The sequence below is a fragment of the Cryptotermes secundus genome, unplaced genomic scaffold, assembly GCF_002891405.2.
Source record: "Cryptotermes secundus unplaced genomic scaffold, Csec_1.0 scaffold618, whole genome shotgun sequence".
Lineage (NCBI taxonomy): Eukaryota > Metazoa > Arthropoda > Insecta > Blattodea > Kalotermitidae > Cryptotermes > Cryptotermes secundus.
Genome location: NW_019734973.1, coordinates 910,247 through 936,319, shown reverse-complemented (window position 1 = coordinate 936,319; position 26,073 = coordinate 910,247). Strand labels below are relative to the sequence as shown.

Here is a 26,073-nt window from a genome sequence, read left to right as displayed (position 1 = left end):
ACAACAACTGAGTCCAAGTAGTTATCTGACTGACTGCAAATATCTTAAAACCAATAAACTCACTGCGCTCCACTGCGCTCCACTCCGCTGAACTGACTCTCACTAACTGTCCTGCTTAAACATCTAAGCATGGGTCGCACAGAAAACAACATTCCATTTTTGTTTTATCCAATTGTTACCACGGAAACATGCTTGTCTGCTAAACCGTTACTCAGTAACGACTGTCTCTGCCGGCTTCACATTTATTTCCTTGTGCAAATATTCCACATTGCTCCCTCCCTAATACTATTCGTCCCGAATAGACTATAGGTGTACCACCGTTCCTCCTTTTCCGACAGCTGTGCTTGTAACATTTGTGATTGGCTTCGCCTTCCTTCCCCGTGGCAACGACTCGTAAACTGTAACAGAGGAGCGATGTTTTCTTTGTGGTCCGTGCCGAGATGTTATAAGCAGGGCAATAAGTGCGGAATGATTTCAGTCAGTTGAGTTGAGTTAGTTGGGTGGTGACTGGGTTACTCAGTCTCTTAGTGAGTTAGAGTACTACTGAAGTAAATTCATTGTAATCTGTTGCTGTGAGAAGCTTTTAGCTGAGATTGAGAATAGTTCGGGAACCCAGAGGAATGGGAAAGCCCTCCATTGGAAGCCACTATGGAGAAACGACCAAAGACAACATAAGTGTGGACACTAGTGTGTGTGTGTTTGTGTAATAGTGAAAGGTATTTGTAGTCACACATTATATCAAAGAATCCAGTAAATCCAGTTACCAACCCAAACCAAATCCATCATAGCGCTGCGAGTCATAGGAGGCGACTAAAAGGGAAGTCTCGAATCTGGGACAGTAAAATATGGTCTCGAGTCTCACGGGACTCGGACACGAGAATGACTTCGCTGACGAGGACCAGCAGCAATTGTAAACGGCAGACCCGTCCTCTCGTCAAGGAGAGCGCCCCACAACACAAAGAAGCGACTGTCTAACAGTAATAAAAATGTGGTCGTAAGCCCAAGAAGGGTGCTTTATTCTAATATAGACTGACGGACTGTCTATCTGTCGTAACATAAGACTCGACGGGGACTGCAGTGAATTGGAACTAGGGGTGCAGAATAGTACAAGAAGTCAGCCTGTGAAGACTTCACGTGTGATGTGAATACTTTAGTTGTACTATAATGCAGTTATATCTGGAGTGTGACATTTGTAGTTCCTGTGTTAAAATGCTTTGCCAGGAAACGGACTGGGAAAACTTTGTAGAGGACTAGCCATTTTTTAGATCCGTTACCTAGCAACGAGTAGTTAAAGCAGATATAGAAGACTTTATTTATGTGTTATAATTACAGTAATATTGAAAGAGTTATAATTATTTGAAGTTACGAGTAGTGAATATCCAATAAATCGACTCATAGATCCAAACCCGCGTCCTTAGTCACTAATAAACTTGGCAATATTTTGTCAATCTACCTACCAAACAACCCTCCAACGTAGACAGGTGAACTGTATTGTTATTCCCGTGCTTACGTAAGCAGTTTACATATAGCTCGGCACAAGATGGAGCTGAGTGGTTGGCTTCACGCCGCTTCAGCATTATCTCTGCAGAAAGAGCTTCCGGTAACCATAATATGGGAGTCTTGATAGTTCCAGCAGTATAGCTAGACGCGGTGGAGAACGACGGAGCTTTTCCTGCTGACTGAGGTATCCTGGCTCCCGCTACTGTACAGAGGGATCAGTAAACCTAACTCATGTGCTCCGAATATCCCTTTCTGAGTGTTATGCACATGATGGTTACGGCTTACACTATACAGTACACGCTGTCTCCTCCATCTTGCTCTTCAAGCTTCTCGCAAGGCGCAGGAGAGTTACTTGAACAGAGCTGTATCCAGTTTCATGAAGATCCATGTATGGATTAAAACGTTACTGTAGGGGATTACACGCGGAAATGCCATAAATTTTTATTGCTGATAAAACAAGGAAATGAGTTAGATGTAATGCTGTGATTCTATGACACATTTTCGCTTATGCTTTATCTTGGAAGGAGAGGATCGTTGATGCGATGGACGTTTCGGACTTACTGTTCCTAAAAGAAGTATTTATAAATGCAGCGAAGTACTGCAAGTACTTGGAAAAGGCAAGAAGTGGCTCAGAATGGCCAAAGCATGATGAGATTAATGTGAGATACCAATCAGAATATTTTCCTCCTCTTCTTCGTCTTTTTGTTCTTCCCTTCCCCTTCCTCTTCATCTCCTCCTCCTTCTGTACTTTATACAGTACAATTTTTCCAGCTTCACTGATCAATCCACATTTTCCTTCGAATTTTCTGGATTTCTTGTCCTGTGGTGTACGTAAGGTTTCTTTTGTTATCCGTGTGCCCTGAATGGCTCGTAGCTCTTAATATTTCTTCTTATTATTATCTTGCCCTACAGCCCTTTATGAGCTTTTGTCAGCCTAAGAGCAGCCTTCCAACTATCCTTGTCTTGTGCTTTCTTCCGCCAATCTGTCACTTTTAAAAGGTTGAGAGCTTGCAGCACATCATCCAGACGCCTAAATTTTGGTCTTGTTGCTGTTAATAACTTATTTTTATTTAGGCACAATATTTGTAGCTGGTGTTTCACTTCTAAGTTTAATCAATTATATCGAACACCATGCTATTATAAGTTGATGCTTCAACTTAACGGGGCCACGCGGTAGCGTAGAAGGTTGAGGTGGTGAGGTGCAGTTTTTCAGTTGACCTAATCCTTCCAGCCGCACTATGACCCTGGGGTCGACTCAGCCTCTAACAGAAATAAGACCCAGGAATATTCTTTGGGGTAAAGGGCGGCCGGCGCTTAAGGCTGACAACCTTACCGCCATCTTTGAGCCAATTTTCTAGATATTGTGGGACCCTCAACATCTCACAACCCTATGGGCCTTCACGGCCTGTTATAGGGATATTTAGCTAACCAGCCATGCTATTGTAAGTGGAAACTTCAACTTAACAGCCCCTATCCTGCCTTCTATCTCTGTGAACGTACATTATCATATAATACCCTAAGTTGTGTACTGTAAAACTTGAATTCTGTATCCTCTTCCATTTCAAAGATGGATAGTACTAATTGTCCCGCATATGCATTGTAACATAGGTCTATGTCATGGCTAATACGACAAGCAAGTTAGCTGAGGCTGTAAACATTCTGACTTGTAGTTTATTCGGGAGTTTCCCAGTTCGTATCTCAGCTGAGACACTGACTATCTCGAATGCTGTATATCATAGTTTGTTTCAGTTTTTTCCAGAAAAATTACAGAGAACTCTCAGATTATGCCACAGACTCTTCCTGTCAAATTCCTGACAATTCATTATTCAGTGCCATCCTGTCAATGGACGCTTTAGAGTCATTAGCTGCTGAAGGCGTCCTTAATTGAAGAATTAAAAATAAACATGTAAATAGATAAATAAGTACCTAACTGCAAGCTCTGTATAAGATGTTTCATCTGGATTATAATTTGGATACTATTCTCAAAATTTCACCTAATATTCTTATGTTTAAATATAAGGATTAAACATATTATGCCTGTCACGGTAGCCGAGCGCTATAAGACATTTATGGTTTTCGCTCGCTCGGAAGCCTGGATCGTGTGTTCCAATCCCACACAAGGCATAGGTGTTTGTTATGTGTATGTGTTTATTCTGTGTTTGTGTTTTTCTGAGTTTAGGTAGAGGCTTTGCGATGAACTGATAACTCATCGAAGGAGACCTACCGTCTGTAAAATGATCATGAAACTTAGAAATAAGAGACCAAGGCCCAAGGGGGCTGTAGAGCTAGTGGGAAAACATATAATATTATAATTTTGTGTATGAAATACGTTTCTGTTAAAATCTGGGTTCTCACTCAGAGGTGAGAAACAGTTGGAGAATTTTTATGGTTGAAAACTTCATGTCGCGAACGAATTGTACCTGCTTTGCTGACGTCTGCACAATTTCCTACAGACAGAGTGACGTATTTTTATGGCAATCGGATGATGACGCTTGTAGCAATCCTGACGAGATGTTTTATATCGATGCTGAAATTGGGTTGCACTGTGCTTACAATCTCTCCGAAACGGTAAACATTACACGCAAGTTTTAGTTTCTGGTACAACGAGCCCTATCAATCAATACAGGTCTTGTGAGCAATTTTATAACAAACGTTATAGCATCTACACTTTGTAAAAGTAACCAGTATAGAGCTACTACTTGTCTATATTGTGACTTAAGTTTTAATTATAAACTTGTTGAAGAAAGTTTTATGGAAGTTTATAGACAAGCCATGAAAAATTACTGGGGAAGATTATGTAATGGAACACGTTGAAAATCCGAATTCGTCTCATATCACATCAGAAATTAATTAATATTTTAGATTCTAACTTCCAGTTTGCCTTCTAAAGTTTCCATTATCACAGACTGGGCACAGCTCATTGTCTGTATATATTTATTGTACTGAATATTTCTGGAGATATTTCCACTTAGTTCGCAAGATGACTCCTTTGTCGTAATACTGGCAGGAACTGAAACGTCTTAAAAATTTTCTCCCTCTTTTTTTGCAAGCCAAGACCTGGGATATCAGGGTCCGTTCCGAAAGCCAGAATTTATCGCACAATCCTATTTAGATAGAGACTTGTTATTTTATGACCGCCTCTGTGGTCTAGTGGTCAGGGTTCCTGGCTAGAGATCCAGAGGTACAGGTTCGATTCCCTGCGCTACCAGATTTTCTGAGATGTAGTGTGTCTGGAACGGGATCCACTCAGCCTCGTGATGATAATTGAGGAGATATTTCAAGGAAATAGCGACTCCGGTCTAGAAAACCGAAATTAACTGACGTGGGGATTCGTTGCCCTGACCACGTGACACGCTCTATCCGCAAATTTGGCACTAAGCTTCGCCGACAAGCGGCTGTCCCTCGGTCGGTATAGTTCGCTTGCGGACTAAAATCACAGAGTTCTCTTTTTGTTTTTCTTCTTATTTTATATAATTAATTATGCTTTAATTATTAGCTGTATTTCGACATGTATATAAAATTAAAATATTATATAATATCACACGTTATTAAATAGTATATTAAGCATCTGTTAAAAGGAATGCAAAAAGTTCCCTGAAGACGGCATTGGAAACATCTCTAGACACGTCAGGTATATTATATATAATCAGAAGATTGAGTTTTTGCAACCCAATTTAAATATAAAGAATCAACAATGAATACAAAATTTTGAAAATTACAATATCTAAACTTTTTAAGAAATATTGGCCGGAAACAAAGAAGGAGAGAAGTATAAATGGAAATTTATGGAACTTGGAATTCGTTAGTACAGTTAGATTATAAACGAATGCAGTTGTTTGACGCATAAAAGGAAAGGGTGAAACAAGGTTACCGAGAAGGGCATTGGAATTAAAATGCAAAGGAAAGAGACCTGTGAGACGGCCCAGAATATTATGGCTCGGCCGAGGAGAGGAAAGCACCAGGAAGAAGGGAAATAGCTGATAGTAAACTAAAAAGGAGTGATAAAGGGAAGACGCCATAGCTTATTTCAGGGCTCTGTGTTACAGGCTGTGTAGGAATGAATCCTCTTTCGTTCGTAACACATGACCTTTCCATTCAGATCCATACTTCGTAGTTCTACCTTTCAAAAAAAAAAAAGAGAGAGAGAGAACTATTCTGTCATTACTGCATTCCCAACTTGATCAGTTCTTCTATATCTTGCTAATACTTTACTTACTCATGGAGCTGAGTCCTTCTTGAGGAGCCGCCAATTCTGCAGCTACTCAAGAATTTTCCAGCATGGAACTCGAAGTTACCGTGTTCACAGGAGCATTCCACTGGTCCCTATCATGAACCAGATCAATCCAATCCATACCATACCACCCTGTCTGCTTTTCCCACAAATACCCTATATGCTTTTCCCACCAATACCCTATATGCATTCCTCGTCTCCCTCATTCGTGCTACATGCCCTGCACACCTAATCCTCCTTGACTTGATCATTCTAATTATACTTTGAGAAGAGTGCAAGTCATGAAGCTCCTCATTATGCAGTTTTCTCCAAACTCCTGTCACTTCATCTCCCTTTCGTCCGAATATTCCCCACAACACCCTGTCCTCAAACACCCCCTTAATGTCAGAGAAAAAGTTTCACACTCATACAGAACTGCAGGCAAAATTATAGTGTATATCCTGCTAGTATTCTTAAAAATGTTATCTCAGCGGCTTTTCTACGCTTTCCAATTCCCTTAGGCAGGTTCACCTTTTGATCAACTATTAGTGTTGTTACATGTATTTGTGTATAATTCCTTATCATCTTTCTCAGCATTCTTCCTATTCTGCCAGACATCTAATAAGAATCTAATGTTTTGTTTCTGAATCTTAATTATTATTCGAATTTGCGTTATTTTTATGCTACTAACTTTTACGTGCGTTCATAACCCGTGGAGCGCCTATTAGAATCTCTGTCTTCGCCCGGCTGTCCGCCTGTACTCATGGAACAACTCGAACCACACTGAGAACATTTTTATGAAGTCTGATTTTGGGAAGTTATACTGAAATTTGTGCCCTTCACAGTGGTCGCGCGGTCTAAAGCATGAACCATCTTCGCCAGCTCGAATACTGGAATTGTGGTTTCGAATCTCACTCGAGGCATGGATGTCTGCCTGCGTTTATTCTGTGTTTTTGTTGTTCTGTGTAGCGGCCTTGCTACGGGCTGAACCCACGTCGAAGAAGTCCTACCGTCTGTGTATAGGACTAAGAAGCTGAAAAAGCAGTCAAGTTACAGAAGAACTGTAGAGTCACAGATAGATAGATAGAGAGTGAAATTTATGTCATATTTTGATTAAAACTGGACGGAAATAATGGGCAATTAGCATGAGCAGTTCTAGGCGCTTCTGCGCATATGTCGAGCATAACTCATTAAACATGTTTTTTTTCCCTCCTTGGCACTACAGCCCTAGTGAGCCTAGGCCTACCTCCATGATCTTCTCCCTTCACTTCGGTTTTTCTAGATCTTACACATTCGGTAGGACGCCTTGGGCGGGTGATCAGCTCGTCGCAAGGCCTCTACCTGTACACAAACACAGAAAAACGCACACACACAAACTAAACATCCATGCCCTGAGTGGGATTCGAACCCATGATCCCGGATTCCAAGCGAGCGAAGACAGTACATGCCTTAGACCGCTCGGCTACCGTGACCGGCCCCATTAAATATGTATTGGAACAAATATTTGTCGAACAGATTTTGCAGAGGAAAATGAACAATCATTTTATGTCTGAGAGTTTTCTTCATTAGATCTAAAGGTTTGCCGATCAGATAATTCGGCAAAATGAACGTTCCGCTTGCACTGCCGAACTTACTGACAAAGTTCTTCTGAACACACACTAACATTATCTGTTTACCTTATTCTCAGTGGCAATTTAAAAAAGCCTCCTCCAAACAGAGCTTACTGGTAATAATACTAATTTTACTAGTTCAATCGTCAATGCAACAAATATTTATTAATTTAAACCACACTACATATGTCGACCCTTCAAGAGAGTTAGCCTTCCTTCTGCGGAAAATGCCTAATACATGCACACCGCATATGCCTACAGTTTTGATTATTGTGGATTTCTTTTGTGGGTTACTTGAAGGATTATAGAATTACTAATGAATAACAATTATAAATTAATTGGAAGGAAATTGTCGTGTCCTACATCGAGATGCTATAGCGGCTTGTTGTTAGTGTAGACGAAGCCGTCATTATCTAATTACTTCCTTATTATAATCTGAGTCAGAAAGTTCCTTATATCTCACTTGTTCGTGAAATATTCTTGTCTATTGATAATGTCTTCGTTATTGTCCATAATCATCATACACTTACCCCACTATATATGTCAACGCCTTTCTGCTTGTTTGCTTACATTTCTTAACGGCTTGGACAAGTCTTTGACAATCATTTGCCTAGTCTGCCCGGAAGATGTTTCGTTACGAGCGGTGCTCACTCGGAGACAACCTCATACAACTTGACATTTCTCCCTCTCTCAGATAAATGTGAGACGTGCTGTAAGGGCTTTTCTATGTCGTTCGCAGAACGGGTGTAAAAATATCGCATAATGACCGGTTGTGTCTCTCGGCCTTAATGATTTGTGCCTCAAACCCTTGAATGATTTCATTGAAAATTTGTAAGCAGAACTACAAAGTACATTACCAAGTAATAGTTGCGAGAGAAACTTGGTTCTGTTGTTCAGGTTCGTTCAATACAACCCCTTACTTTAACAGACTGAAATAAAGCTTTAAGCATTTTTTTTTTGTATTCCACCTTTCTACCAGATTGGACACAATACACGAAAATGGAGGTTGCCGTTAAATAAAATCTAACATAGACAATACTGCACGCATAACAACGGGCCTCCAAGCATTTTAACCGCTTCACACGTGTATACAAGCAAGACAACTGTCGCCATACGCCCGCAAAAACACTATGACGTAACATTACGATTGCAACAGCCTACCTTAATAGGACATATTATGTGTATTTTTCTTAATTATATTTTAATTATGTAACTTATCTCGTTTAAACTCTTAATCTTTAATTGTATTTCATGATTTATATTATTATATTATAGTATTTTGTCGAAAATCCAACACTGCAATGAATTATGTAGTAAGCAATTCAAAAGTTTAAGAAAACTATAGTTGTAAATTTGCCTGATGATGGCTTTCTAAAAGAAGCCGGAACATGTAGCAAAATACTGTTAAACATCAACTGTTTTGTTGTTGTGTTGTGATGGATTTTAATGAAGTAATTTATTTATTTAAACAAGTTTGGATATGTGGGCCTAGGAATAGATTGATATGTCTGTGACTTCCGCTACTTTCGTTTAATTATCTCGAAAAACATAAGGAATATGGGAAAATTGCACTGGAAATGAAATTTGTGCTTCATTTCTCTATACATTTGTTAAAAATGTTTTCTTTCCGTTAACTGCTCGTATTTAGCGAGACCGACTCAATATACGTGTATAAGACAATGCATTTCATGCTTCATTTCTCTATACATTTGTTCAAAATGTTTTCGTTCCGTTAACTGCCGTATTTAGCGAGACCGACTCAATATACGTGTATAAGACAATGCAGCTCCATCACATAACTGATTTTAAAAGAAGTTATAACCTGCCGACAATTGTCATGCTTTCTACATGAGTTTCTCATGGCGATGGCTGTGAACAGTGCTGTCTTCTGGACTATGCCGCCCATATATTTCTATAGAAATTCCTCTGAAATGTTGTTCGGTTTCTACCATACTACACGGTGTCACATCCCCAAATTAGTGGACTAATCTTCAACTCTAGTGATTAATCATACCTTTCTTTCTTCGTTGTAATAGAGAGAAACTTCTCGGCTATATTTTTTGCAATAGACGTAGTTTAGTTCTTTTAGTACTTTCCAATAAAGAATGAAATATTTTATGTTACCAAAAATTGCAAGATACGTATTCTTATCGATAGGCCTATCAAATATTCCCTCTGACATAGGTATATTGCCTCAATTTATCATCATCAACTTCTATCCGCATAATATGCAGGCCTACGTCAAGTAATTTTCTCTGTTTACCTAACTCTCTCTCTCTTAGTCCCCCATTATCTTCTTTCCGTAATCCGTTCCCCTCTACGCCAAATAATGCATAGCAGTAATGAACAGCATTAACTGGACACAGACCAACCTAAAAGGTCCGTAACTCCAACTGGGCTGCAAACATAATTATAACTTCAGACCTCCTCCTGGAGGAATTGTGGCGACTGGGAAGACCAAGGCGTAGGTGGGTGGACAATATTAAAATGGATCTTACAGAGATAGGATGGGATGGCATGGATTGGATTGATATGGCTCAGGATAGGGACCAGTGGAGGGCACTTGTGAACACGGTAATGAACCTTCGGGTTTCATAAAATGCTGGGAAATTCTTGAGTAGCTGCAGAATTGGCGGCTCCTCCAGAAGGGCTCAGCTCCTTGAGTAAGTAAGTAAGAGTTACTGGGAGCCCAGATGGGGCTGTTTGTATCGGATGACGGACCAGACTACCTGGCTAGAAAAATAATGCTGTTACAAAGATGTTGACTGCGCTTTGAGGCCTAACATTTATCTAAATGATATTTTAAATTTCAGCAATTATGTAGCAGAACATAAACTACGTTTCCTTTACGAAAATTAATGAGTTAAATTTGTTTGGAGAAAAGATCTCATTTTATTCTGAGAATCATAAAAGGCCATAATTATAATCATTGGACAAAATGTAGATCCCCTTAATGTTAATCACTCATACAGACAGACTTGCATATAATGATCTCTATGCGTGATAGGTTTCTATCAGTTATTCTGAACACATTAGTGCAGGAGACGAAACAAACAGACTTTTGCGTCGCATGTCAGTTTCGATCAATTGCAGTGCTGTCAGCTACCAGAGAGGGGACAGTCGCTTGAGGCAACACCAATACTGTCAGTTTGCTTGCCCAGTTAATCATTGTATCTCGTCCTATTGTAACGATGACAACCGTAATTAATATTGAATTGCGAGTTTAATTGTCAGCTGGGATTGACGGGGTGACACACATGAATCATTTTAAGACTCAGTCACGATAGTGGCACTGAATGTAGCACGCAAATACTTATCGCTCCCGATATTCTGTAGATCCTGAGTTGTTATCTCGTCAAAAGAGTCCGTTCTGGCTTCGAGTTTTAGTGGTTTTCCTCAATCCCTCCTAACTAATACCGAGATAATATTTATACTTTAAATTAGGACACGACCTCTATTTCAGCACCGTTTCTTGTTCAGTGATCATTGGATCATTCTACACTGCGTAGCCTGAGCTGCTGAAGGCGTCGTTGAATAAATCGTAAATGATTTTTTATTGCTAGTGGGGTGGGACTAAATACCTTGTACTGCGACCATTTCTGGCCTATTATACCAGCCCCAGATGATAGGTGGTGGTGATTGTGGAGCAATTGTGGAATGAAGATTGGCAGGGGAAACCGAAGTACTCGGAGAGAACCTGCCCCAGCGCCACTTTGTCCACTACAAATCCCATTTGACCAGACCCGGAATGGAACCCGGGCCGCCGCGTTGGGAAGCCAGCGACTAACTGCTTGAGCTATGGCGTGGCCCAAATGAATAGTTTAGTGACTAGGTTATGAACTGGCCCATTGGGGCTGTTTTCACTACAGGGCAGAGATTGTTTCCTCTTCTCAATCGCGTCCGGACCGACCCCTAGGTCCATCTAACCTCCTGATTCAGTGATTAATGACGGTTTCGTTCTGAAAGGTAAAATGTTCGTGTAGCTGACTACTCACCTCCATAAAACAATGGATCCATAACGCTACTGTTCCATTTCATCTTAATGGCATGGTGCCTAATTAAGCACAGGAAAATTTTGCCTTGCCTACTGTAACAGCGTGAAGACGGAGCAAAGGAGCTGCAAGATGTTCCCCATCCGTACTGTGCGCTTCTCACTTCCAAATGTGAGGTCCCGGGTAACAGTTTGTGACAAGCTATGTCAAAGGTTTCTTCAGTCGCCCAGCTAAGAAGCCAGAATTTTTGGCTGTCCGCGACTGCTCATTCAATTTACTCTCAGCTATCCTGCCTATCTGAATGCCGTTTTCTCCACCCGAAACCTGAAGCACGCCATGCCCTGTTGACAACTGACGTGTTTCACATGAAAACCTGAGAGAATTGAGGTCTCTTGAAATAATCGGTGATCATTTTAAAACATTCTGTGACGTATTTGTGCTATTCAGGACACCCCCTCCCCCACCAGCGATGACGTAGCACTTTCGGAGCGTTGCCGCTGCTACGGTAATAGGCCATGGGGGGGGGGTTGAACTTATCTTTGCGTAGAATTTGATTAAGAGGTGGGTTCTTGTAAAGGCTGAACGGAACCCATAGTTCCACAAAAGGAGAAGATGTTTTAAGTAAGTAAGGAGATCTCCATGGTTTCTCAATAATTACTTCAATATTTCAGTGTCTCTTGTTACATGAATCCCTGTTTTGCTTCACAGCTCTGTGTATGTGCGTGCATGAAATTTACCCCTCTGACTAAGCCTCACTCCGTGATAACGTATTTGGAATATGGAAATCGAGCTTTATATATTCTAGACTCCCTCGGGATTAACTGGAGATGAATGGTAAACTTGACAAAATTAATGGATTGTCCTCATGCAAAGGCCCCCAGTACCACTTGAACAGAAAGCTCAGTGGATCTTGGAAATAATTCGAATATGTGGTAGAAGGAAAGAGATTGAATTGTTCTGTGAATAGTCACCACACCATGATGATGTAAGAGGGAGTGGGAGTAAAGTTCCAATCATTCTTGTTCTCAGCACTACCCCGCTGATGGAGATCAATTGTCGGCTTCAGACACTTGTCAATTTACTTCCGGAAAAAAATCTCCGGTTATCCATTGGATAGCAATATACATAGACCCCAGAGTCGGTGTGGAAAACAGAAAAGCAAAATCTCTGCTCCTCTGGGAATCGAACTGCTTTTCCCAGTCGTCCAGTCCCTAGCATGATTCCTACACATACTCGAGCGGTGGTAAGAGCTGCTACCGTTGACGGAAACAGAACCCTGATTATGCACATCTGTGTTCATTATATTGTAATGGATATGTTCAAAAGTTGCTAGGTAACGACCCGTAAACACACATCACAACAACGAACGCAAAAAAATAGGGCATCCATTGTTAGGCAATGAATTTGTGAACACTCCTAACAACAGTACATTATATCCGTTGATGAGAAGTTGATGTGTTTTCTGTGGATGGTGCGTGCCGAGCCTAAACCCGTGTGGAGTTTTCAATAACATGTTATATGTGCGAAATATGCACTCGACGAAAGGCCAAGCATATCCATAAGAGACAAACCCATCGTCTCGTTAGAGAGGATGTTACGTAAGGACAATTACCGCAGGAGTTCAGATGGAAAAAACCTCTGGTCGTGGGCCTCAAGGGGCCTGACGCCAAGATGATCTGATAGACGGTAAATTGCCAGTCGTAAAGTAACTCTCTCTCTCTCTCTCGTGTGGAGTTGGTGTCGAATACCTCCACCGTGATCCTGCAAGTCGTAGTATGCGACGAAAAGGAAAGTCCCAAATCTGAGAGAGTAAAATATGGTCGCGAGTCCCAAGGGACTCGGACCCAAGAAAGACTGCATTGGCAAGGTCCAGCAGCGTATACAAAAGGCAGAACCGTCCTCTCGTCAGAGAGGACGCCCCACAAAAACAAGACCGTAACTGTCAAACAATAATAAATATTGGATCATGAGCCCCAGAAGGGGCTCAACACCAAGGCTTACTGCCTGGCTATCAGTCGCAATGTGACTTTGACTTGAGTTCAGTTCAGCAGTCATAAGCCGGAGAATCTGAGGGTTCATCAGGAAGACCTCTTTAAAGGCAGTTCAGCAGTTGAGATATTAACCTTGAGAGTGTTATAATTGTCTGTCACAGATACAGCAATCTTGAGATCATAATAATGAATTGTAGTTACAACGCGTTAAATTATCCAATAAATCGACTTATAAAATCCGGAACAACCCGTTATTTACTCGTACTGTCGCGATACCAGGATACACGTGGCAGTATTATTCGTCAATGGGAACGCTTTCCGTATATAGCTTAAGTTTATTTGGGCGCAATCGAAAACGTTGTCCAGCATCCTGATACCTTTGGTATAAGGCGTTACAGTTTCATAGATAGTACGCAGGCGCAATGCTTAAACGAAACGTATCATCAGATTGACCCACCAAACGCATACTTGCCTGGTTTTCGTGTAATTATAAATTTGTAACTTAATGTTTTCTCTAAAACTGAAAGAAGCCAAGCTTTGCAGTCTCCGAAGTACGCTTCTGTCTTCATAATAGCAGTCTGTCCACATTTGCAAGTATAGGGCTGCTTTACCTCCAGCACAGAGATCGATAGACTCACTCGCGCCGTTAATAAAAGCGACACAGTCAACAAAGTAAGCCGATACATTTAATAAACGTCATGCGAAGGATTACATCCTGAGTCGTAACCCCGCCACCAGGGGCGTTGTAGGCACCATCTCGGAATAATAGCATATCTGGTGACTTGCCGAAATTTTAGCTTAAAAAGTTTAAAGCAGGAATATATTTCTGGCGTGACGGAAAAGAAAGTTAAGTAAAAAATTGGTCAGAATGAAACAAGTGTACGTGAAATTGTCGTTATTGCAAGAACAAAGCTTGAGTTGATTTATATTTCTAAAGCACAAACAAAAAACAAATTCCGTGGTTTTAGTCCGCTAGCGAACTATACCGACCGAGCCACCGCCGCTTGTCGGCGGAGTTGGTGCCAACTTTAGCGGATAGAGGGTGTTACGTGGTTAGCGCAATGAATCCCCACGCCCATTAATTTCGGTTTTCTAGACCGGAGCCGCTATTTCCTTGAAATTGCTCCTAAATTGTTTTCACGAGATTGAGTGGACTCCATTCCAGACCCACTACCTCTAAAATAAATCTGATAGCGCCGGGAATCGAACCCAGCCCTCTGGATCTGTAGCAAGGAATGCTGACCACTAGACTACAGAGGCGATCTCTCACTACAGCATACTACGTTTAATTCAGTGACAAAACTATATGCTCAGTTAGGGTAATAGCTGGATATAAGTCTTAGTTGTTCCTGGTTCCCTTTAAAGCGATGTTAGTGGCTCTGCGTAGTTCTTATTATGCATACATCCTGTCGCTCACTCACTCATGGAGCTGAGCCATTCTTCAGAAGCTGTCTTTGTACAGCTACTCAGGAATTTCCCAGCATTTTATGATAACCGGATGTTCATTACCGTGTTCACAATGGCCCTCAACTGGTCCCTATCCTGAAGCAGAACAGTCCGATCCACACCGTCACATCCTGTCTCTCTCAGATAAATTTTAATATTTTTCACCCACCTACGTCTTGGCATTCCTAGTGGTCTCCTTCTGGCTTTCTTACAAATATACTATATGCATTCCTCTTCTCCCTCATTCGTGTTACATGCCCTGCCCATCTCATCTTCCTTGACTTGATCATTCTAATTATACTGGAGAAGAGTACAAGTTATGAAGCTCCTCATTATGCAGTTTTCCTATATATTTACTTCTTGTTCCCTACCGAGAACCTAATTGAGGATATCCAAAATGTAGTGAAATGTACTCAGAACTCTTGCCAATATATACGGTAGCCATGGCTGTGAAAGCGATATCTATGCGAATGTTGCAGAGGAGGTTTTCAATAAGATTCAAATCCCTATTCTCGATTCTTTTAAAATTGCATTATCCTGGTTTAGTAATTTGAGCGTATTTCTATGTAAAGACTTAGCTGCTGTATGCTGTGATATATAAAGCATTGCAGTGCTGCTACTCACTTAGCAGTGAACACCTGAATTCTCTCTCCGGGACAACAAGAGCAAATTTCGCCGAAAATAAACGAATTTCTTATTGTAATGGTTACTGGCCCTTTTATATTGTCGCGTGTTGCCTATGTAACGCGACAAATAAATTCACGCAGGTCTCGGATTTCGCGAATATGTTTATTGAACGCTCATTTTTACACTCACGAGTACAATTATTATCACGTTCAGTACCACAATTACTGCTTCTGCTATAGCCAAAGCCAAACTGAAGCCTGACTACTGTTCTAAGTTCAGATACAAACTGAACTGTTGACAGCGACTGCTAGAACTCCACTCAACTCTCAACTCTGTTCAACTGTCTGGTCGAAGTCGAAGTCACATTGCGACTGACGGTCAGTCAGTCAGTAAGTCTTGGTGTAAGTCAAACTGTCTGGTCCCTTCAAAACTGGACTTTTATAACCTGGTCTCGGACGGAATAGAGCGCACCATGTAGGAACCTTTGGTCTCGGCCGCTGTTACGCAACGAACCCTCTGTTGTCTTTTCATCTCCGAGGAAACGCGTTTGTTGCGTAAGGTATTCCTAGGCAACGGCCCACTGTTATCGCCTTTGCATGGAAGTAGACCTTCCGGATTGCCGGCACGCGACAATATGTTTAGGAATATCAAGTGTCAAGGAAAATTGCACTTAAGGTCGATATTATAAGAGTAAATCATGAGATGTTGAGCCGTTGCATTAGAGAAGTATTTGAGACATGACGCCGAAACAGTCGTGCTGATTATGAAATGAACTGAGATATATTGAAAGAAATAAGTATACATGCGGCCGTGCAACTTATAGGAAATTACAGTTCTAACTGCGGTAATAATACCTTTAGAATTCCCAATCCACCTTACGTCCAAGTCCTCCGTTGCCAACCAAAGGACGAAGATGTTTATGAAGACCGTACAGAGGCTGGAAGGAGACACTGGCGTGCCACTAGACTAGAGAGGTACAAGCCTGCTTTCGCTGCTGAAGCTTACAGAGTTCTTGTATTAAATATTACTTTGTGTGAGCGGGTACAATTCCAGGTATAATTCATTCATTCATCAGTAATCTGTCATACGGCGGGTCCACAGTCTCTTCAAAAACAATTTCTCCACTTAATGCGATCTAGAGCTTTCTCTTTCAAACAAAAATATCCTCTTCTATCCCCAAGGTCATCAAGCATCTTCTTACGTCTTTTTCCTCGTCTTTTGGTCGCATACATGGTATCTCTGTTTTTGGAAAGAGACTATCCAGGAAAAGTGATAATGTGGTAGTTTTTCCATTTGCTTTCCACATCGCAGTACAACAGCCGTTCAAACCACTCTGGTCACGCCTGTTGCTATACGAACTTGAACCATCTCGAGCATCATTTGCTCTGTGCTTCAAGTCGCTGCTGATGACGCTGCTTCCGGCATCAGTTTTTGGTTTTTGGTGTCTCTCTTCGTCTGATGCCTACTCTTTGACCTGTCCAGCAAGGGAGACCCTGCCAGTAGCTACGCTACCGCTGGTATAGCTCTCAGGGTCCTTGGCATACTCAAACCCCCTCACCACGATAAGGGGTAGGTATAATTAACTCCTTTTAAAATGAATCTAATTTATGGGACGCCAGCCATTCATAAACCATCGTCGGAACAATACAGAACACATACCATGTTAGTGCAAATATTATGTTTTTGAACATTATCCGACCGCTTCTTTGGTCTAGTGGTCAAAGTTCCTGGCTACAGGTTCAATTCCGAGCGCTATCAGATTTTATGTGAAATAGTGAGTGCGGAATTTGGTACACTCAGCCTCTTGAGGATAATTGAGGAACTATTTTAAGGAAATAGCAGCTCCGGTCCAGAAAACCGAAGTTAACGGCCTTGGGGATTCGTTGCGCTGACCACGCGACACTCTCTATCACCTAAAGTTGGCACTAACTTCGCTCAATCGGTATAGTTCGCTTGCAGACTAAAACCAAGGAGTTTGGTTTTTTTGACATTATCCGTTGTCCTGTCTTTATCTAAAAAGACCGTCCTGTATATTTTTCATAAGACAACGTTTCGGATACTGGATTCTCTCTCCATCTTCAGGTAAAACCTACTGCGTTGGTCCCAATCAGTAGAACTATTCCCCATCTCCGAACTCTCCATTCATATCCATTTCTGTTTTCGTTACATAAACCGTTAAATTCAAACGCTTTGTTAACTAATGAATATCAGTATGAAGTAACACAGAACATAATATCCCTCGTGATCGCCCCATAATCGACCCAGAATATGCACACTGTGAGGGTTGCTCTTGACGTGATGTGTGGAAGAGGAAATACGTTTGCCTGTAGGCCACACAAAGGGGCTGCCAATGACAGGCCCTCGGGCTGTTACTCGTGTTGAAATATACATTCGATATAGATTTGAAAATCAAATCAAATCCATAGCTGCATGAAAATGTATGGACTCTCGTCAACAACGGGATGGAAGTTACAATATATGTCTCTGCTAGCCAAGTAAGTTAGCCGTAGAACAGAAAACACGAAGAGAACTTCAGTAATACCCTCATCTCTGGGTATGTGGGTAGTTTGTTGTGGTGTGGAGGCTGTTGAAATCCCATATCTTCCTTCAACTTAATACTGAATATGGTACAATGCAGACGCTTTCAGATTCTGTTCAAATTCCAACTAAACAACACTGAGCTCGGCCAAATGATATATGTGCTATACTTTGAGCTCACTATAAATTCCAGGCTAATCATTTGAGCTTGGACAACCGCTGGACTTCCGTCTTCGTCTCTCTTTTTGTCTAATTTCTTGTCAGTGAAGACTGGGTTCTGTTATGTCTTCTTACATATACGAGTATTCTAAATTACTGACCTTGTGCATCCATATGTTTGTACCCGTCTACATTCTGTTAGTCGCTCAACCGTTGGTTGAGGCGGCTGAATACTATGCAATCGTCCTTTATAAGGAGTGGATTTTGTGCCATATCAACGAGGCCGACCGCCCGAGCACTGACCACCTAGTAGTGTGAAAGTTCGGTGTAAGGCTGGTCAAGATATTTCCGGCTAACGCTGTGTTTCGAACTAAGGAACTAATTCCATGGAGCAGGATCGTTTTGAGATGCTAATAGTGGTTCAGCTACTCATGAAATTCTCCTCATTTTATGGTACTCGAATATTCATTACTGTGTTCACAACAGCCCGTTATTGGTCCCTGTTTTGATTTACAACCACATATAATTCAGTTCCCTTCAACATCTTATCATTCAATTTAAACAGAAATAAGAAGTTGTTTGTATACTGCTTCTGTGGTCTAGTGGCCATAGTTCCTGGCTACAGATCCAGATGCTGCCGTTCGATTCTCAGCGCTACTAACTTTTCTGAGAATTAGTGGGTCCAGAACGGGTTTCACTCAGCCTCGTGAGGATAATTGAGGAGCTATTTCAAGGAACTAGCGGTTCCAGTATATAAAACCGAAATTAACGGCCTTGGGGATCCGTTTCGCTGACCAAGCGATACCCTCTATCCGCAAAAGTTGGCACTAACTTCGTCGACAAGCGGCGGTCGCTCGGTCGATATAGTTCGCTTTCGGATTACATGTCACGAAGTTTTTTCATAAGCAGTTGTTTATTCGGAGGTTTATTTTACGTTGAACAGAAGTGGTTATATCCCAGAGAAGGTAGGAAGATTGTGAATTGTGTACAGCGAAGGGTTGATATAACGCTGTCATAACTTTTCTAAGTTTCTGTGGCAACTCTGAAGTAACATCACAGTTAAGTGGAGGCCTCAGTTTCATATATCAACCTGAACTAGGCTACCTCGACTGATGTTTGTCTTAGTTTTCCTCTCCATCTGGGCGAATGCCAGGATAGTACCTCAAAGTAGACCAAGATTGCTTGCTTCTACATTTCTTTACTACATTATTCAATAGTCATCCTCTAATTCCACGTTATATTGTATGAGTTATTGGCAGCACTTTTAAATAAATTTTGAGTAAATAAAAACAGATGAATATTCTGCATATTCCCTTTGATTTAGAATGAAGCGAACCGCTGCTGAGTACGCAGGGCCGGGTTTCTGTTTCCTTCACACAGTCAGTAATGAAGTTAAGCACTTGTGCCCCCATCTAAACATCATAACTATCGATTCCAACAACGATGAGCGTAGGGACAAATTTCCGAACCTGCACTACAATAATTTCCTCCTTCAGATCTATACTAAATGTATTATGGTGATCATTCCCTCGGGGATTTCCACCGAAAAGTGACATCTGAAAATCCATTATCACCACGGCCCACGCTTCTGTGTTTCCATCTTTATACATACGTCATCCAATAACTCTTCATCCCAAAATTTTACTTCATACGAAAATGATGTTTGTAATTTATCATTCACTAATGCATCATGTCAGTCTTTATATTATGCTTTATTGTCATATTGCGCGGTCTCATGATACATGAGATCCGTCCTTCTGTTGTGGACACCGTTCTCCGTAGTTTCAGCACACACAATGTAACCACAAAGCCTTCATTTTCTGTTTCATGTTGGCTGTCGGAGTTTAACCGCGCCGTATGTTAAAGCTGCCCAATTATTTTGGCGAACACTTCTTCAATGCTGAAACAGGTTAAAATCCATGATGTGTTGAACCTCGAAAGATGGTGTTAGGCATTGGACACAGGTTGATAAAACCTGTGTTTAAGAATGTTGGCTTTATTTTGAAATGCTTAGTAATATGTCTGTTGGTGAGTCTGGCTATAGCTCGCTCTCAGAAAGAAACTACAATGAGATGCCGATCGAAGAACAGACATTTCTTGCGCTTTATTGAATTCAGATAAATTCCGACTCAAGATGTTCTCGAAGAACCAGAGTCTATCATGAATAATAATAGGCCAAACTTACATGGTAACCCATGCAGGGCTGCCTAATTTAAGACTATATGGGAATGTTCCGTGTTTATGTTCGTATTATGCAAGGGTTCTACTTACTATACTTAGTCCAGAAGTGGCCGTAGTACAAGGGACTTAGTCCCATACCACTATCAATAAAAAATAATAATACTATACTTCTTTTATTGCTAGTGGGATGGGACTAAGTCCCTTGTACTACGGCCACTTCTGGACTATTGTACCAGCCCCAAATGATGGGTGAGGGTGATTGTGGAGCAATTGGTAGAATGAACATTGGCAGGGGAAACCGAAGTACTTGGAGAAAACCTGCCCCAACGCCACTTTGTCCACCACAAATCCCACTTGACCAGACCCGGGATCGAACCCGGGCCGCCGCGGTGGGAAGCCAGCGACTAACCGCTTGAACTGTGGCGCGGCCCTTAATACTATACTTAGTAACCGTCGGTTTTTATTTTTGCTGTTACACCCTTTTCAGTATGTAGGAGAATTCATGTGCTTGAATTTTTTAATCGTCTTTGCTTCTTGGGTTTACGAGTATATTTATATTCTCTCCTTCTCTTGCCAAAGATTTGAAATGTTTATAGGCTATGTCGAAAAACCGAATTATTTATGCTATTATACTTAAAAGATGCTTAACTAATTAAGCACTACGCAATGAAGGCGTGTGGGGGGAGTTGATGTATAGAGTCACGTTTTCTTGACCTCGGCACTAGTTGGATATGAGTGGTCAGTTTCACGACCCGGTAGTTTTACCCCGGGGAAAGAACCCCAGTATATATTGGATAGGAGGTTGGGTGAACCCCAGAGCCGATTTGAACGACGTGGAGTAGAGAAAATTCTTGACCCCACCGGTACTCGAACTCCGACCCCTCGGTCGTCCAGCCAATAGCCCGTCGTTATAGGAAGTGCGCTATCCCGGCTCCTTGTTATTATACCTACAGTTTTTTGTAAAACCCATTTCAGTTATTGGCTTTAATTTTAGCTTGGTCTATGACCTTTGGGCTCTGGCCGCAATCCTATACACGGCCACAGGTGCAGAGGTCTCATGGATGAAAGTGAACACCGAAGTAGAATAATTTACGGGGTTGGGAGCCGTTATCAAGGAACGACCAGTGAAGACAGGCGAGTAAGAAGACATATTGCGTGCTGTAGCTAATGGTAGAATGTGTGAATTGGCGATAGCGCTGTAGTTCGTTGTAGTTGCTAGATTCAAGGGTCCGATAAATCCAGTTACCATTTCAAACCAAGTGTCTAGTCGCTAAGTGCGTCGTGATAGTATCATTGAAATGTAATATACTCGTTGCCGCGGCTTCTTTGCACGAAATGCTAGTCATGTCTTCCTCCCTCTCTGTATCTGTGTGTTTCAACTCGTGAACGGTCGAACAGATTTTGATCATATCACTGGAGACTACTTCGAACGCGTGCGCTTTCATTTCCTACAATAAGTAATTCCAACATGATAAGATCACGAACTTGTGAGATGGGAGAGCCACTAGCGCCACTTAATATAGGGTATTGAAATTGTGTATAGTAACAGATTCTTGAATATCTTACTTTGTTACTAGGATTTCGTTTTTTAAATCGTAAAACAAAATGGAAGCTGCATGAAACCTGTATTTATTTTTCGGTCTGATATCGATAATCAGTGCGCCATTGCGGTTAGGATATGAAATTTTGTATGGGAACAGGTAATGAACATGCATAACTTATATGTCAACAATTAAGAATATGACGATGGTATGAATCTTTGATGTGTATGGTTAATTTAAAGTTCCCCAAGAAGAAAATAAATAAATAAATAATATTGTTAACGTGTTTATAAATTTGAGCCGCCTCTCTAGTCTAGTGGTCAGAGTTCCTAGCTACAAATTCAGAGATCCTGGTTCGGTTCCTGGCGCTACCAGAGTTCTTTTTCTGGGAAGTAGTGGGTCTGGAACGGGGTCCACTCAGTCTCGTGATGATAATTGACGAGCTATTTCAAGGAAAGAGCGGCTCTGGTCTAGAAAACCGAAATTAACGACCATGGGGATTCGTTGGGCTGACCAAGCGACACTCTCTATCAGCTAAAGTTGGCATTAATTTGGCCGACAAGCGGCGGTCGCTCGGTCGGTATAGTTCGCTTGCGGACTAAAATCACGGAGTTTGTTTTGTTTTTTGTTTGTGTTTGTAAAATTATTTTTAATAGCAGGAGCTTTCAGAGCGCAAAGGCGCAAAGAACGCCTTTGGAAACTGTATTCCTATACAAAATTGTATTTTTAAGCGCAGTGTCCTCCGGTGGTAGAGTCGAAAGGGTACGTCAGCAGTGACGAAAAATTTAACTCAGTTTTTATATCACTGCAATGTAATATATAACGCGACGCCTACATTACCGTATAACCTATTAACCCCTCCATACTGGATTTTATCCAGAAATAATTCTTTTATAAATAATAGGTAATATAGGCTTATCTGTAGTTGAAAATTCACAGTTAATTAAATTGAAATATTGAATTATTTCATTTCATTTTTCTTATCATGATATCAAGCACCAAATGAGTCCATATTTTAACTGAAAGTGCAGTGTTGTTATGAGTGAAATCACAAGTGTAGAATGCAGATGGTTAAGGTACCAAACCTTTATTCAGAACTGTTTCGATAGGACCTGTGATTAATGGGAAAATTTGATGAGGTACACGCAGATATATTTTCGGACTGTGTGATGCTTAATCATGTCAGCACCACACCATGGAGACGTATGGGAGATTGGAGTTGTTTGTCCATACATTCTTAACTATCTCTGCACTACACTATGCTAAGTACTTAGTTTCACGCTCTGGCCGTTTTGGATGTGGTGCCGAAAAGAAGAATCCCTAAACTTTCAGGCAATTGCAGCCAGTAATCAATGATCCTCACAACTGACTCTCGCAGATCATGACTCTGTGCAGTCAATAGGTGAGTGTCTGTATGTCCACAGTAATAAACATCAAGTTCAATGATCACAAATTTCGCATTTCGGAAAATCGTAAATTTCGTTATGTACGCTTTCCTGTAATTCTGTTTTTGGTTTCATTAGATGCACGGTGATATATAGGACTATTGACATCTCATGACATGTATCTCATCGGAAACAGTGTGAGATATTCCGATCCTCAACAGAAGTAAATCTCCTTTTATATATTTTTTTAATTGTTTCTTGCATCCTGTTGTGTGTTTAATTAACAGTAGAGTGAATTTACCGACTACACAACACGTTTATTATTATCACTACATGTTTCGACCTCAAGAAGTCATCCTCAGGTGTATGAACACGGCTGTATAATTACACGCGGTCACATTCACTTCTCACTCTTTCGACTCTGTATCTTAACCCATCACGACAACGGTCATAACAGATCCAGCCGCATCAGAGAACGCGGAAGAACAGCGAGACCTCACAAACAAATGAAAGTGCAACCAATAACATAAGTTGAATTTTAATTCACGAACTTTTAACCAATAATAATAATTAAACTAGTTAAAAAAGAACTAGACACAGTTGTGAGCGTAAGTAAAATGAGACTCTAAAAACAAGTGAAGTGTAACCAGTGACATGAATTGAACTTCGATTCACGAACTTTTAACATTTAAAAATTAAATTAGAATAATAATTTTAACCTGTGTTTTATAAAAAGAACTCGATATATTAGTGAGCCTAAAGATAAGATACAGGGTCGAATAAGTGAAAAGTGAATGTGACCTCGTGTAATTATACAGCCGTGTTCATACACCTGAGGATGACCTCTTGAAGTCGAAACATGTAGTGATAATAAAAAACGTGTTGTGTAGTCGGTAAATTCACTCTACTTCTTTTATATGATTGAGATATTCTGAACTCAAAAATTAATTGACAGTTCCATTTCGCAAGCCAGTAACACCAAATGGTAGGAAACGTTTCTTTCATTTAACACATCAAACAGCAAATAAATCCTGATTAGGAGTACATTTGTCCACAAGCAACATATCTCGAACGCAGCATTAAAACGGCAAGAAAATCGGCCTGATTTCTTGAGGAAAAATGAACGGCTCCTTATTCAGTAGGGTACGGGAGATATTGTAACATATCTTGCAGATTTCATTGACCATTTTATTCAGTGACGATCACAGTCACTCTCCTGCGTTGCATGCTGGGAGTAACCTTATAACTTGAATGAAGCCTATTATTATAATTTAGTTAACGATTATAATAAACAAATAACAATTAGACTCTCTCTCACACACTCACACATATTTCCTTGTGAACTAATTCGATTGTTTTCTTATCTGCCTAGTTTTCAGATCACATTTTAATTAAACAAAAAATATTAAACTTGTCGTTGTATTGATATAATTTATACGTCCGTGAAGATTTCTCACTTATAAACTTGTGTCAAAGTTTCAAGAAGAACGATAATGGTGGAGACCCTCTAAGTAGCATAGCCAAAGAAAGCACACTGTACTAAACCTGCCTGATTCCACGTTTCCACCACTTCGCCCGATGCTAGACCTGAGTAACCTGAGTCATGTTATTAGCAGTAGTGCAACCATTGTTATCACCGTTACCATTATGCTGAGGTACCAGTAACCACCTGTCCAACATCGACGGACGAAAAAGAAGACTAAAAGTGGACCGAAACTGCCTACTCATTGCACAGTATAAAATGAAATTAATTGCTGAATTAATAAGTGCTAATATATCCATAACTTCACCTAATTTCTGATAACAGTTTTTAAAGAAATTATCGCCAAACCAAACCGATAATAGGCCTAGTATACCTTGTGGGAATTCTGTGAGAAGGAACAACAATAAAACAGCCAGTAGCATCCTTGTTGTGCGGTCGGTTTGCCTTTCTTTCTCCAGTAACCTCGAACTTCTCGTAGACTTCTTCCCACCTGGACCTGATGGAGTCGTCAATTGTTGTCGCCTCCGCTTTGTTTCCAACAGCGCACATATCAGTCTGCGGCTTAACTCCGTGAGGGCTGCGCATGGTATCAACTTAATGACAACACTGTACACCCAGAAATTGATATGGCTGAGAAGATTGCTGTTCGCTTTACCCAGCTCTGACATGTTGACGATGTATAGTGTAATGTTTCTCGGTCCACCTTCTACAAGTTCTATGTTGTCAGATTTCTTTAGTATCTGACCATATTTGTCCACAATGGCAGTTTTTGGATGTATACTAAAGGCCAGAAAAAGCGGGATACAAAGCAAAGGGCTCACGACGTAAGCGCTTACAATAGCTGCGATTGTGGTCTTCATGCAACACCATTCTCTGTTCCGCTGAGGGTGAGCCACCGCAATGTATCTCCACACGGCCAGGGTCACTGTCAGCCAGATTGATACTGTGTGGCATACCTGCGAACAAAACACGGTATCTTTACCACGGTGACGCTACTTTGGGGACAAAGGGTTACACACTGGCGAGTTCGGGTGGAAGGGGATATTGTTGGTCACTTTTGTGGAAAGGTAACAGATTAAAGGAAATTTAATTTGCTTAATTGAGGACAGATATACCGTGTCTTATAACAGATGATTCTGCTACAGTTCACTCTTACACACGAAATCCATAATAATGTCTAGACATTTAGAGCAGACATAATAAAGTAATATGCAACAAGTTAAATAATGTAAGATTTGAGGCTTTCACGGCGGTGACTATGAAGAAAGCAGTCTTCTGGGATTTGGCACCGTGTATATGTGGTGTTAACCGACGTTTCGGAGGAACGTATTGCCTCCATCTTCAGGGTAAAAGGAAAAATATAAGAAATCCGCAATCGAAGAGACCGTGAGAACCGGTAAAAGCAGTCTG

The 26,073-nt window shown here is 41.0% G+C and overlaps 1 protein-coding gene across 1 annotated transcript in view; it reads right to left on the bottom strand.

The window, feature by feature from the left end:
* Nucleotides 1-24,499: 24,499 nt before the first annotated feature.
* The window catches only part of LOC111869141 (sex peptide receptor), a 36,750-nt gene continuing 35,176 nt past the window's right edge, over nucleotides 24,500-26,073 (bottom strand). Inside the window, exon 3 of the mRNA XM_023860384.2 lies at nucleotides 24,500-25,619. Within this exon, the coding sequence (XP_023716152.1) occupies nucleotides 24,762-25,619 (858 nt within the window). The 3' untranslated portion in view covers nucleotides 24,500-24,761. The remainder of the gene's footprint in view (nucleotides 25,620-26,073) is intronic.